The sequence below is a fragment of the Trichechus manatus genome, unplaced genomic scaffold (genome assembly GCF_000243295.1).
Source record: "Trichechus manatus latirostris isolate Lorelei unplaced genomic scaffold, TriManLat1.0 scaffold00071, whole genome shotgun sequence".
Taxonomy (NCBI): domain Eukaryota; kingdom Metazoa; phylum Chordata; class Mammalia; order Sirenia; family Trichechidae; genus Trichechus; species Trichechus manatus.
In genome coordinates this window covers 4,352,590-4,366,078 of record NW_004444007.1, presented here as the reverse complement: position 1 = coordinate 4,366,078, position 13,489 = coordinate 4,352,590, and the positions used below count along the sequence as shown (strand labels likewise).

The 13,489-nt window shown below is 38.0% G+C and overlaps 1 protein-coding gene across 1 annotated transcript in view; it reads left to right on the top strand.

Annotated features, from left to right (window-relative positions):
- LOC101352376 (sodium/hydrogen exchanger 9B2-like) overlaps nucleotides 1–5,941 on the top strand; it is a 29,309-nt gene extending 23,368 nt beyond the window's left edge. The window contains exons 8-9 of the mRNA XM_023734708.1: nucleotides 2,200–2,336; nucleotides 5,496–5,941. Of these exons, the coding sequence (XP_023590476.1) occupies nucleotides 2,200–2,336; nucleotides 5,496–5,723 (365 nt within the window). The 3' untranslated portion in view covers nucleotides 5,724–5,941. The remainder of the gene's footprint in view (nucleotides 1–2,199; nucleotides 2,337–5,495) is intronic.
- Nucleotides 5,942–13,489: the final 7,548 nt, after the last annotated feature.

Sequence of the window (13,489 nt, the reverse complement as noted above, 5' to 3'; positions counted from 1 at the left end):
CTATCAAGAGATTACAGGCTTTAAACTTTTTCTTCCAATGATAATGTTATTGTTCATTTAAACTGTTCTAAGGGCCAGAAGTTTAAAACAGCTAGTCACTTCTATACTATGTGCCCATGGAATAGAAATGTCTGTCGATTCATCCATTCTTTTATTCATCCATACATTCGAGTCATCATATTAATGCTCTCTTGATTCATAGCATAACACTTGAATATTAATTTGAACATATCCTTATGATTTCATCCTTTACTCCCACCACAATATTTTTCCATCCATACTAGGGACCCCATCCTCTGCCACCTCCTTCTGAATCTCAGAGAACAATCCTTCCCTTTTGCTTATACACCTTCAAACACCCTTATCTCAGTTTCTTCCTCTTCAGAATTTAAACAGACTCTAATCATTTCTGTCTTAACAAATATATATCCTTTCTCCATTTGCCTTCCCCCAATTTATCCTTCTTCCATTTTACCCACGCCCTCCCCCCTCCCCCACCTACCACACTAGTTTCTCTTCTTCTTTCAGACTTTTTAAAAGAGGTAACTACATTCCCCTTTTCCACTTCAGCTCCCATTCACTTTCTCAATACACTTCAGTGCAGCTTCTGCCTCATCACAGAACCGACCTTGCTCACTAAGGTTATATTGCTAAATCCAATGAATGCTTTCCAGTCTTTATTTTAGTTGACCGCTCAGCAGCATTTGATGCTATTGACCTCTTTAAAATTCTTTTAGGTTGAATTCTGAAACATCATATTTTCCAGCGCCCTTTATATTCAACTTTACACTATACATGGTTTAAACATTGCTCTTCTTTAAAGATCTTGCCAAAGCACCTACTTTTCTCACTCTATATCACTTCTCAGAACTTCCAATGGCTTAATTTATAAACTATGTAATTCCAAAATATTTATCTCTAAATTAAACTCAATATATCTAAAACTCACTCATCATCCTGTCCCCAAACCTGCTCCTCCTTCAGTGTTCCCATCTGGGAATGATGCCATCTCTTTTGTATCTTGTAATTCAGGCAACATATGCTTTTGAATACCTACCAACCTGAAAGAAATACACTTCAACAAAGAGCCACAAAATCTTCCCATAAAGAAACCCTATTACACATTCACAGCAGATCATCCAGCAATGTCTCTCTGGGGTTTTCCCAGCCCTTTGAACTTGGAAAAGTTATTTATACTCTTTGAACTTCTTTCTTTTTTTTTTCAACTGTAAAATGAGAATAATAGTAGCCCCTAAGCCACAGGTTGTGTGGGTTAAGTAAAATTGTGCGTGTAAAGCTTAGCACATAACCGGCACAGAGTAAACTCTCAACAAATGTTACTTTAAAAAAAAATCACCTTATTACTTATTAGTCACCTTAGCTGTACCTTTATCAGGTTCAGTAGCCTGTAGCTGCACTTGTCAAAATCCCTTATTTTACAAATGAGGATGAAATTTTCTTCATCATAATGGTTTCTAAACAGCTGAATTAAGTAGCTGTATATCATCCAGGGCTAACCTGCTGTTAGTATACACCAATATGGTGAAACAGTTGTGTACTGCCAGTGCCCATTCTCATTGGTCATTGCACAGCCAGCTCCTTCTGATTGGCTGATAAATATTTTGCATAGCACTTCTGGTCTTTTACTTTATAAAGATTTGTAAACTTCCTTGATGAAAATGTTAGTTTTTCCCTCTTCTATGCCTTCATATTGGTTTGTTTATACTGCACTTACCACATGGTATGTGAATTCATTGTTTATATTTTTGTCTTCCTCTGACTTTGATGCTCATGAAGGCAGAGTCTGTACATTATACATGTTTGTGTACCCAGTGACCAGTTCAAAACCTGTCTTGCATAATTATCACTTAATAAATTCTTGTTAAATAAACATATGGAAGAAAGTGTGGTTCATGCTATAAAGCATAAGAGATATAACATTCATACCTCCTTTGTAGAAATTCAAATATGTTTAATTAATTTCTAGTTTTAATCTAGGGAAAACATCTTATTTTAAACAAGTAATCTGATTGGTCCTTAATATTGATTTTTTGGTAAGTTACGCCTAACTATTTTTATATTTTTCATTTTGTAATGTTATTTCATTATTTCTGTTGGTAGTGTTTTGAATCAGTAACCATGACATGCAGTTTCTCCCCCAGTGTTCCATTATTTACAAGAATTGAGTTTTTCTTACAGGCCTTTGTGTTGCCACCCTGGGCGTTGCAGTATTGATGCGAATTTTGACTGCATTTCTGATGGTGTGTTTCGCTGGTTTTAACATAAAGGAAAAGATATTTATTTCTTTTGCATGGCTTCCTAAGGCCACAATGCAGGTAATGATAGATAGGATGGCTTAGTGTTTTAACTTCTATTTCTATATTATACCTTGAAATATTGAATGAGAGAGCATATTTAGGTTTGGTGAAAATAATTGCTTGAAGTTTGATTTATGAAAATAGTTTTATTAATCTACTCTTCAAAAGTTTTATCTTTAGTATATTGATTCCTTACTTAATTTTTTTTTTTATATCACTAGGGTACAACTAAAAATGTAATAAATCCCTACTCTACTAGAAAGCAGTAGTAGCAGAAGAGAAGGGTTTGAATTTTTACCAGTCATAGCTCTCTATATAATCCAGAGAGATATTTCTTACCTCTTTTCATTTCAGTATCCCAAGAAGAGAGTGAAACAGAAATAGCATGGCCCATTTTAGTGGTTGAAGATATTTCAATGTCAATATAATTAATGTTCAATGATGCTTGGCTAGATTTTATGTATAATGGAGAAAAGAAGATTTATTGAAAACACTCAGAAAATGCTTTATTGATTTTCTAGATTATTAGTTGATTTCAAATTATGTAAACAAGTTTAACCTCCTTCCAAGTGTTGCATCTGCTTGACATTTGTGTACTCTAATGAGCAAGTGATTATGAAAGCACTTAGAGATAGGTGCTTGAAATTGTTGATCATGCATTTGTTAGAATACTTACAATTGCTAACTAAATTAGAACTGTATAGACTATGATTTTCTGCAGTTGTTTAAGTATACAAATTTCTATGTTTATGGAATTAAAAATTAGTTGTTGTTAATTTGCTCAGGGTGGTTAAGAGCTTGGCTGCTAACCAAAAGGTCAGCAGTTCGAATCTACTAGCCACTCCTGGGAAACCCTATGGGGCACTTCTACTCCGTTCTATAGAGTCACTATGAGTTGGAATTGGCTCAACAGCAACGAGTTTTTTTGTTTTGTTTTGGAGAATGTGTATGCTCTGTAATTATGTACTAGATTTTGTGTGGCTGTAGGCATGGGCATTATTCCAGAGAAGTTTCTCCTTTTTCCATCAGATTTTCAAAGATGTCTGAGACATAGTGGTTAAGAGCACTGTGAGATTAATGTAATACAGTAAAGAGGATAGTTTTTCCCTCAGAGTGTTTCTAGCTCTCACATGACTTCCGGTAACTTTAGCAGGTAAATATCAAAACAACGATTCTAGTAGCTTTGGTATGAACAATTTGTTATAAAATGTTAAAATTTGAAAAAGGGCACTTTGCTACCGTGAAAGCATAGTGTAAAATAAGGAAAAATATCCAGGATATATTGGATAATGTTCTGTTTTGTGCTAAAAAAATTTTTTTCTTTTTTTGCCACTGCACAAGAAACAAGACTTTCTTATATATATTTTTCTATATCAGTGTTTCTCAAACTTTTTAGTCTGTGGCCTACTATAAGAAATATATTTTACATCAGAACCCAGCTGTCTTCGTCATCTAGTGCTACTATAACAGAAATACCGCAAGTGGGTTGCTTTAACGAACAGAAATTGATTTTCTCACTGTTTATGAAACTAGAAGTCTGTATTCAGGGTGCTGGCTCCGGGGGAAGGCTTTCTCTTTCTATTGGCTCTGAGGGAAGGTCCTCGCATTTTTTTCTACTTCTGTTAATTGGTTCCTTGGAGATCTCATGTGGTGTGACATCTGTCTTCCCCAAACTGCGCTTGCTTCGTCTGCTCCTTTATATCTCAAAAGAGATTAACTTAAGACACATTTACACTATTACTGTCTCATTAATGTAACAAAGAATATCCATTCGTAAATGGGATTATAACTTCTCTAGGGGTTAGGACTTACAACACGTATTTTTGGGTGACAGAATTCAATCCAAAACACCAGCCAATACAAATCCCAAAACATACACATACACATACACGTATACCTACAGAGAGAACTGAAAATATATTTTGTAGTGTGTACAGTTCTTGCCAGGAATCCATGAAATGTTGAATTAGTTAGGGTACAGGTAAGCTGCAGTAACAAACAGCCCCCAAATCCAGGGACTAAATGAGATTTTTCTGTCTCTCTCACCAGTAGCCCAGCATAGGCATTTCAGAGCTGAGAGGGTAACTGCCACCCTCAGCATGTGCCTTCCATCCATGGGTCCAAGGTAACAATTCCAACTCTCACAATTTCCTGTCCAGCGGAAAGAGGGAAGAAATAAGGGACATGCTTGTCTATTCCTTTTCAGAGTACAGTCTACATGTTGCACTTATCATTTCTGCTCACCTCTCAGTGGCAGAGTTTACATACATAGTCACATCTACTTGCAAATGAGACTGGAAAAAAAAGTTACTACTTGGCCAGCTCTATGACCAGCTAAAACTCAGCAGCTCTGTTACAGAAAAGGAACATTCAGATATTTGTGAGCAGCTACTAATCTCTGCCATTGTATCTGATGCTCTCGATATTTTCTTATCTGTTTGATTGTCTTAGAGGCTGTGTTGTGCTCTGTGGGATAAAGAGATAATCATATCAATTGATAAATTTTTCCCATGTGAATTGATAATACTGCACTTTGCCTCTAAAAGAAAATGAGAATTTTCATAATACTTAGATAAATTCTAAATAAACATTTCACCAACTCCTTAGGCAAAATTTCCTAAATACCTAATAAGATTAACTTCAAGTTCCTGAAGGTACCTACCACTTTCATGTTTCATGATGTTTAACAATTAGTTTAGCCTCTAAAGCAGTACATACTCTTACATTTTTAGCCCGAATCTAAACCTTTACCATCTTCCAATAAGTATCACTCCATTTTTTCCACTTATTTTTTCTTAATTCCAGATTTCTAAAGATAAAAGAATGAGGCAACCAGTAACATTCATCTTTAATGAGGAGAAATTTAGTATACAGAACTTCATGTTAGGTTGTAATTGATATTGTGAGTCTGTATCTGCCTAGTGTTATGAAATTCATTTGCCTGATATTTATGTAATCCTGCCTTATGCATATAAGTGTGTATGATTCATCAGTCTGTCAGATAATCAAAACCAACTGCAGTACACTTTGAAAGAAGACTAAATAGAACTTTGTTAGTTGAACAAAAGTACTGTTTTTTTTGTTTGTTTGTTTGTTTGTTTTGGCTAATGATTAATTCACCTTTGTTGTATATGCTTGTCTTTCCATATTCCCTACTTTACCCTTAAACTTTTATAGGTTGCGTTAGGATCTGTGGCTTTGGACACAGCAAGATCATATGGAGATACACAGCTGGAAGACTATGGAATGGATGTGTTGACAGTGGCATTTTTGGCCATCCTCATTACAGCCCCAATTGGACGTCCGCTTATTAGTTTGCTGGGCCCCAGGCTTCTCCAGAAAACTAAACATCAAAGTAAAGATGAAGTAGTTCAAGGAGAGCCTTCTGAACAAGTTTCGAGGTGAAAAGAGACAATGCTGAATATAATAAATAGAACACTGCTACCAGAGCCTACTTTATCAAGATGGAAGTTGAAATATGTAATGTTTAAGCTTAAAATGCAATAGAACCATAAGTGTAGCTATTTCTTTACGATGGTGGTAATATTCTACATCTCCAATCCTGACTGCTGTACCATCTTTTTTTTTTCCTCAAACTCTCCTTCATTATGTATCTTTATTTTTATAGGGACATATCGCCTTTAATGGGCTACCATAATTTAAAATTAACATGAAGAGGAATGAGTTCAGTTACCAGCCAACAGCTTGCCCTAACTTCCAGTCACTGTCACAGTTTCATGATTCACAGTACTTAGACTCTTGAGCTTTGAATTGATTTTGGCTCCTCTTTTTTTTTTTTAAACACCATAATGAAGTCCCTCATCAATTCCTACCCACTTCTTCCTTGCTATTCTGCCTCTTCTCTATTTCACTTACTACTGTTCTGAGAATTATTGTAACTGATTAATCCCTACCAGATTTTTAAAGTACACAAGAATTTACATTGGTTTTTCCTCTTGCCCCCATCTAGATGTCAGAAGACCTTATCCTATTCCCTAACTGGCTAGCCAGAGTCCTCCATTTCAGTGGCCCATCTAAGTCCACCTTCCCCAGAGAGTGCCCTAATCCAGCTCATTTTATTATTTTTCTTATGACCTATGTCTTTAGGGCCTTCCTGTTCCCTAGATGAGAGATGGCTAACTTTCCAATCTATGTCATGCTCATGACTATTATATTAATTAAGGTAAATGTAATATACTTTAATGAAGAGAAAACATCCAGTGGGTAAGAGAAAATAGAAATGTATTTCTTCCTGATGACACTTGCTGGCTGATTGATGGTGACAGAGTTGTTCTGCTCATGAGTTCATTCAGAGACCCATGACCTTCCATCATGAGACACTGTCATGCCCTAGCTTAGGACATTGGTTCAAGTTCAGTCTCCACCATGTCTCTTTCCTAGCCCTCGGGAAGAAGGAAAAGAAAGTCAAAGGCAAGCAATTTATTTTTAAGGAAGTGTCTTAGTTATCTAGTGCTGCTATAACAGAAATACCACAAGTGGATGGCTTTAACAAAGAGAAATTTATTCTGTCACAGTCTAGTAGCCTAGAAGTCTGAATTCAGGGTGCCAGCACAGGGGAAGCTTTCTCACTTCTTTTGGCTCTGGAGGAAGGTTCTTGTCATCAATCTCCCCCTGGTCTGGGAGATTTTCATCTCCTTCCTGGCTCTTCTTTGTTGGAGGTCCTCATGTCTCTGCTCGCTTTTCTTTTATATCTCAAGAGAGATTGATTTAAGACACAGGGTAATCTTTTACACTGAGCCCTGCCTCATTAGCATAACTGCCACTAATCCCAGCTCATTAACATCATAGAGGTAGGATTTACAACACATAGAAAGATCACATCAGATGACAGAATGGTGGACAATCACACAACACTGGGAATCATGGCCTAGCTAAGGTGACAACGTATTTTTTGGGGGGGAAATAATTCAATCCATAACAGGAAGTGATATAGAAGTTGGCAAATCTCTCCTCTTACATTGCATTGGTGATGGCCACACCTAGCTGTGAGAAGGCTGAGGAGTATCCTCTCTTGCTAAGCATGCTCATTCCTAGGAGGAACAAAAGATTAGATTTGAGAGCCAGAGCTACCACTGTGTTGCATGTTACCATTGCTTAGTAATACAGTTTTTGCATGTTAACAAGGGCCTTCTGAAGATAGTAGCTTAAACCAAAAGAGTGACTTCTGAGGCAGAAATTTCAGACCTTGTGACATGCCAGCAGAGAAGTATTAAAAGAAAGGCTTATTTGCATAGGTCACATCCTGTCCCACTTACACAAAAGGCTCTGTCTGGATTTGTGCATCACCCATAGTTTGTCTCCACTCTAGGTCATCCTGGTTGCAAGAATAATCACATTCAAATACAACTTAAATCATGTGCTATGTATACCTGAAGTATTTTTTTATATTGCGTCTGAACTCTTTAACATAGAATTCAAAATTTAATCTAATCTTGATGTTAAATGAGTGAGTGATGACTCTTCTAATCCCCCCAAGCTGATTTGCATAAAGCTTGTCTACTCCTGTCATTTCATTAGACTACCAGGCTGCCATTTCTACCACGGCCTTCACTTCTATTCAAAAGTTTGAATAGCTTACTATTCACCACTTCTAAGCAGGTTTTCTTTTTATGCTGTTAGCCAGACTCTGGGTACTTTGTGGTATTATGTTCCCTTAGTATTTATGTTCTCAATTGGAACTGGATTAATTTCTACCAAAGGTCAGAGGGACATTTCAAACTGAATTTCCTTGGTTCAGTTTCCTTGGTGGGGGCACCATAAACTTAATGTTGATCTTGTCCTCTATTTTTGTAGGCTCTAAAACTATATTCATTCAACAACTGCTTAGTGAAAGCCTTTGGTGATCCAGGCACATCATCAAGACTAATATTTGTTCCTCTCCTTAAGGATCTGACAATCAGCTAGAGGAAACAGACAAACAAAACACTGCAAAACAGTATGATCAGTGCTGTTCTGTAGTAAGTACAGGGGCCCTAGGGACCTCATAGCAGAAGTGCCCAAGGGAGAAAGTAGGGCCTCGGCTGGGACCTGAGAGGTGATTAGGATTTAGCTAGCAAAAGGGGTGTGCGGCGGAAGAGTACTGCAATTAGTACATTCCCCATGTGACCACTAGATTAGATAGAAATACTTTAACATTTGGATCCCTGCAAGTGCGGTGTCCATGTACCCTACAGATACTGTCAGAGCACCAATGACACTTTTTTCAGTTTGTTTATACATTTGTCTCCTATTAAATCAGCTCCTTAGGAGCAGGAGATTTATCTTGGTCATCTTTGAAAACTCAGCAGTTAGCAAAGAGCATGGAACACAATAGGTGTTTAATAAACTTTTACTGACTGAATTCATGAGGGGATCCTCTTTCAGTATCAAAAGAAAATTATTTGTCACCCAACGTTTCAGATCTGGAGTGCCACACTTCCAAGAACGATGCTAAACACTGCAAAGTCTTTATCTTCAATGCCCTTTTTTTCCTAAGCATGTCCCTCTGTGAAGTATTTTTTCAGGCACACTGATTAGGTTTGAGGTCTTTAAATTATCTTCACATTCCAATTTTTCTCTCTGGTGTTAACCGCAAATAACCTTGATTGAACTTGTGTCCTTAACATTTCCTTAGTCATTCATTTACAGATAATTTTATCCTTTACATTCTTTAAAAATAGCAGTTATTATTTTTTCTGATTACAAAGTAATATATTTTCATTGCAGAAAATTCAGAACACAGAAAAGTACAAAGAAGAAAACAGAAAATACTTTTTTTCAATTTTATTTATTTTGTTGTTGTTGAGCTTATAAACAGCAAAACATACACCAGTTCAGCCACTTCATATGTACCATTTAGTGACACTGATCACATTCTTTGAGTTGTGCAGCCATTCTCACCCTCCTCTTCTGAGTTATTCCCCATTAACATAAGTTCACTGCCTCCTGAAGTTTCTAATTTTTCAAGTTGCTGTGGTCAATTTGATCCCATATAGATCTTAAAAGAGAATAATGCTCAAGGCAGACATTTTTTACTAGTTAAGCTAAATTATTCTCTGTTTTTAAGAACACTTCAGGGATATTTTTGGTTTAGGGTTTAAAGATTCTCAGGGCAATAGTTTCTGGGGTTCATCCAAACTTCATGGCTCCAGGAAGTCTGGAGTCCATGAGAAGTTGAAATTCTGTTCTACATTTTCTCTCTTCTGATCAGGATTCTTCTATAGAGTCTTTGATCAAAATGTTCAGTAATGGTAGCTGGACACCATTCAGTTCTTGTGGTCTCATGGCAAAGGAGGCAGTTATTCACGGAGGCGATTACCAACATATTCCATGTCTTCCTTCTATTCCTGATGCTCCTTCTTCCTCTGTTGCTCCAGGCAAGTAGAGAACAATTGTTTTGCCTCGGAAGGCTGCTTGCAAACTTTTAAAACCCCAGGCACCATGCAGCAAACTAGCAGGTAGAACACAAGCACTAAACACGCTACGAGGCCGATTAACGGGGATGACCCATGAAACCATGACCCTAAACCTCCAAACCAAGAAACCACATTCCGCGAGGTTTTTCTTGTCCATAAGCAGCCTCAGCATCTACTTTTTGTTGTTGTTGTTGCTGTGTCACACAGCTTCTGCCAATTCAACTTTTTGCAGGTATACAACTAATCTGCAGCAATTACGATAATCGGCTCTGCAACCTTATCCTTAATCAGTGCGATATTTCCATAACTGTTAACCCCCTCCACTTTTCCCCTCCCTCCTGCCCCTGGTAACCACCAAAAGACTTTGTTCTTATCTGTTTGCCTTTTCTTGTCTTTTTATATAAGGGAAGTCATACAATATTTGTTCTTTTGTGATTGACTTATTTCACTCAGAATAATATCTTCCAGCTCCACCCTTATGGTAGCATGTATCAAGACTTCATTTCTCCTACTGACTGAGTAGTATTCCATTGCATGTATGTACCATATTTTGTTTATCCGTTCATCTGTTGATGGGCATTTAGGTTGTTTCTACCTTTTGGCTGTTGTGAATAGTGCTGCAGTGAACACTGGTGTACAAGTCTCTATTCGAGTCTCTGCTTTCACGTTTTTGGGGTATATACCTGGGAGTGGAATTGCTGGGTCCTATGGTGGTTCTCTTTTTAGGTTTTTGAGGAACTGCCACACTGTTTTCCACAACAGCTGTACCATTTTGTGAAAATGCTCTTAATGTAAACATCGATTTTATTTTGATTATTATAAATTGTATTCTTGCAGTTTTGGAGGGCATCTTATTTTCAGAAAGATATAACATCCACAGAATTAATTGGGTTAAAGACCATTTTATATCTGACTTCTATGGAGATATACAGATTGAAGAGTTTTGTTGCATGTAATGAAGGCACAGTCTTCAAAAAGTCCTTTATTCGGGTGATAACAGTTGAGTATTCATTTTTCAATGAATAATAAAGATCCCTGCCTTCATGGAACTTACATTTTAAATTACTAACTCAAAATACACTTACAGCATGCCTGCTATATGCCAGGCATTGTGCTAGGTTCCAGGGATACAATGATGAACAAGATAGACAAGGGCTTTGTTTTCAGTGAAACTTGAATTTTAGTGGGAGATAAAACTGTGTTTGACACTGTCGGAGATACAAGTATGAATGTCATGGTACTTGCCTTCAAGAACTTTACAAGAAAATAAGATGTGCATTAATAGCTGTAATTATTAATAGCTGTAACGAATCTTTGCATGGCTCAAGTAGTTAAGAGCTCAGCTGCTAACCCAAAGGTTAGCAGCTCAAGTCTACCCAGAGGTACCTCGGAAGAAAGGCCTGGCAATCTACTTCCAAAAAATCATCCATTGAAAACCCTGTGGACGCCCTTTCACCCAGGTTCAGTACCTATTGTTTCTCCTTTCAAATATGTGATTGTACTAGCTCTTTCCATATGAAAGAATTCTCCTTATTTAAATTTTTAAAAAGTTAAAAAAAAAATGAACATTCTTTCTCAAAAAAGAAAACCCTATGGAGCACAGTTCTACTCTGACACACATGAGGTCTCCATCAGTTGGTAATTAAATCCACAGCAACTTTTTTTTTTTTTAATAGCTGTAATACAAATGAACAATTAAAAAGAGTTCTTTACAGTGGGAAAATCGAAGACTTCTTCCAGGAGGTGATATTTGAATTGGACCTTCAAGAGTGAATAGGATTAATGGGTAATATGGGGGAGTGAGGTGAAGACAGGAACAACTAGGTGGAGGGCCCTGATGTCAGCAAAGGGCAGAAACAATAAAGCCCGGCCTAAGTGATTGGCACTTAAGGTTGATAAAGACAATTAGTGAGAGATAGGACTGGAAAGTTGGCACTTAAATCATGCCAGATTGGTCATTAGCCAAATATCTATTTTTCATTTCAGTGCTTTCAGTAGTATGAAATCATTTCTGTAGATGACATTTTTAAACTATTTGCAAAGCATCAAATTTAGTAAACGCTGTCATGACGAAGATTGTCCTTGTTCCTCAAAGGTTTTATGCTTTCTATGACATTGTTGCAAGTATAATCCATTTATTTTTAAATTACTATACTTTTTTTTACAAGAAAAGTTGTCAAATGTTTCTTTAAATGTATTTTTAAACCATTGTAAATTTTTTATATTGTCTTCAAGTAAATGAACATTTTTGAAATGTTTCAGAACATGTTTTTATATGAATTATGAAATTTACTTATAGAAATTTATATTTCTATATGAATCATTTATGAAGTTCTTTGTTAACAGGTAAGGAGCCGTAGTGGTACAACGGTTAAGTGCTGTACTACTAAAGGAAATGTTGGTGGTTCAAATCCACCCAGTGGCTCCATGGGAGAAAGACCTGGTAATCTGCTCCCATAAAAATTACAGCATAGAAAACCCTGCGGGGCAGTTCTGCTCTGTCACATGGGGTCACTGTGAGTCGAGATAGACGCTACAGCAGCCAACAGCAACTGTAACAGGTGGGAATTGATTCTTGCCATTTTGGTAGCAAGTTAAATATCACATTTTTAGTTGACCACCTCTAATTAAATCTGGCCTTGGCCCACTGATCTGGTGACAATTCCAAGTCTCCATTTGTTGATGTGCCCTCCACCTCCGTTAGAAGAACCCTAAACACTTAACTCTCCTGCAGTCCACAGACTGTGCCCTGGAGGCCGTCAGACTGCTTGCTGAGATCCTCCCTCCGACCTCTACCATTTGTCCTTCCTCCCTGTATCCTTGGAGATCTACCTGCTTTTCTTTCATATCTTGAAAACAAAGCATTTCCTTAACCCCACAGGGTCCCTATGGTCTGAATCGACTCAACGGCATACAACATAGGGTCGCTATGAGTTCGAACAGAATCACACACAACATTCCACTGTTGGCCAAAAGGTAGACGGTTGGAACACACAGGCGCCTGGAAGACAGGCCTGGTCACCTGCTTCTAAAAGGTCTTGAAGACCCTAAGGAGCAGTTTTACTGTGCACACGTGGGTTCACCCTGAGTTGGAATCTTTAAGCTCACCAAAGAGGAGACAAAGCCCTAGTGGAAGTTGTTAAAAGCTTGGCTGCTAACCAAAAGGTAGTTAGTTCAAATCCTCCAGCTGCTCCTTGGAAACCCTATGGGGCAGTTTTAATCTGTCCTATAGGGTCGCTGTGAGTAGGAATCCACTCGACAGCAACGGGTTTAAAGAGGAGATAAGTTCTGGTTTTGCTAAGTCACTTCTGGCACATGAAACTAATGGCGCTGCTTTTTGGATCAACTGTGTCCCGGAACTTTTAGTCTGGACAAGTCAATATTCAGAAGAAATGTGTAAAGGAAGCGGCTGAATAGACTGAAAACACCCCATCGGCCCTGGGGAGCTCCCGGTTGCCATGGAGTGGATTCTGACTCATAGCGCCCCTACTGAACAGAGTAGAACTGCCCCATATGGTTTCCAAGGAGCGCCTGGTGGATTCGAACCGCCAACCTTTTGGTTAGCAGCATAGCTCAACCACTACGCCAACAGGGTTTCCTGGGGAGCTCCAGCTCCCCTCATTTCCGAGGGCCCCAGCAGCCTTGACCTCAAGCAAAGGTGCAGCCACCACTAGGCCCGCCCCACCGCCATTAGCCCCACCCACACTTCACGGCCATCAGCCTCCTCCAACCCAACAGACTCCCATGTCATGTCCA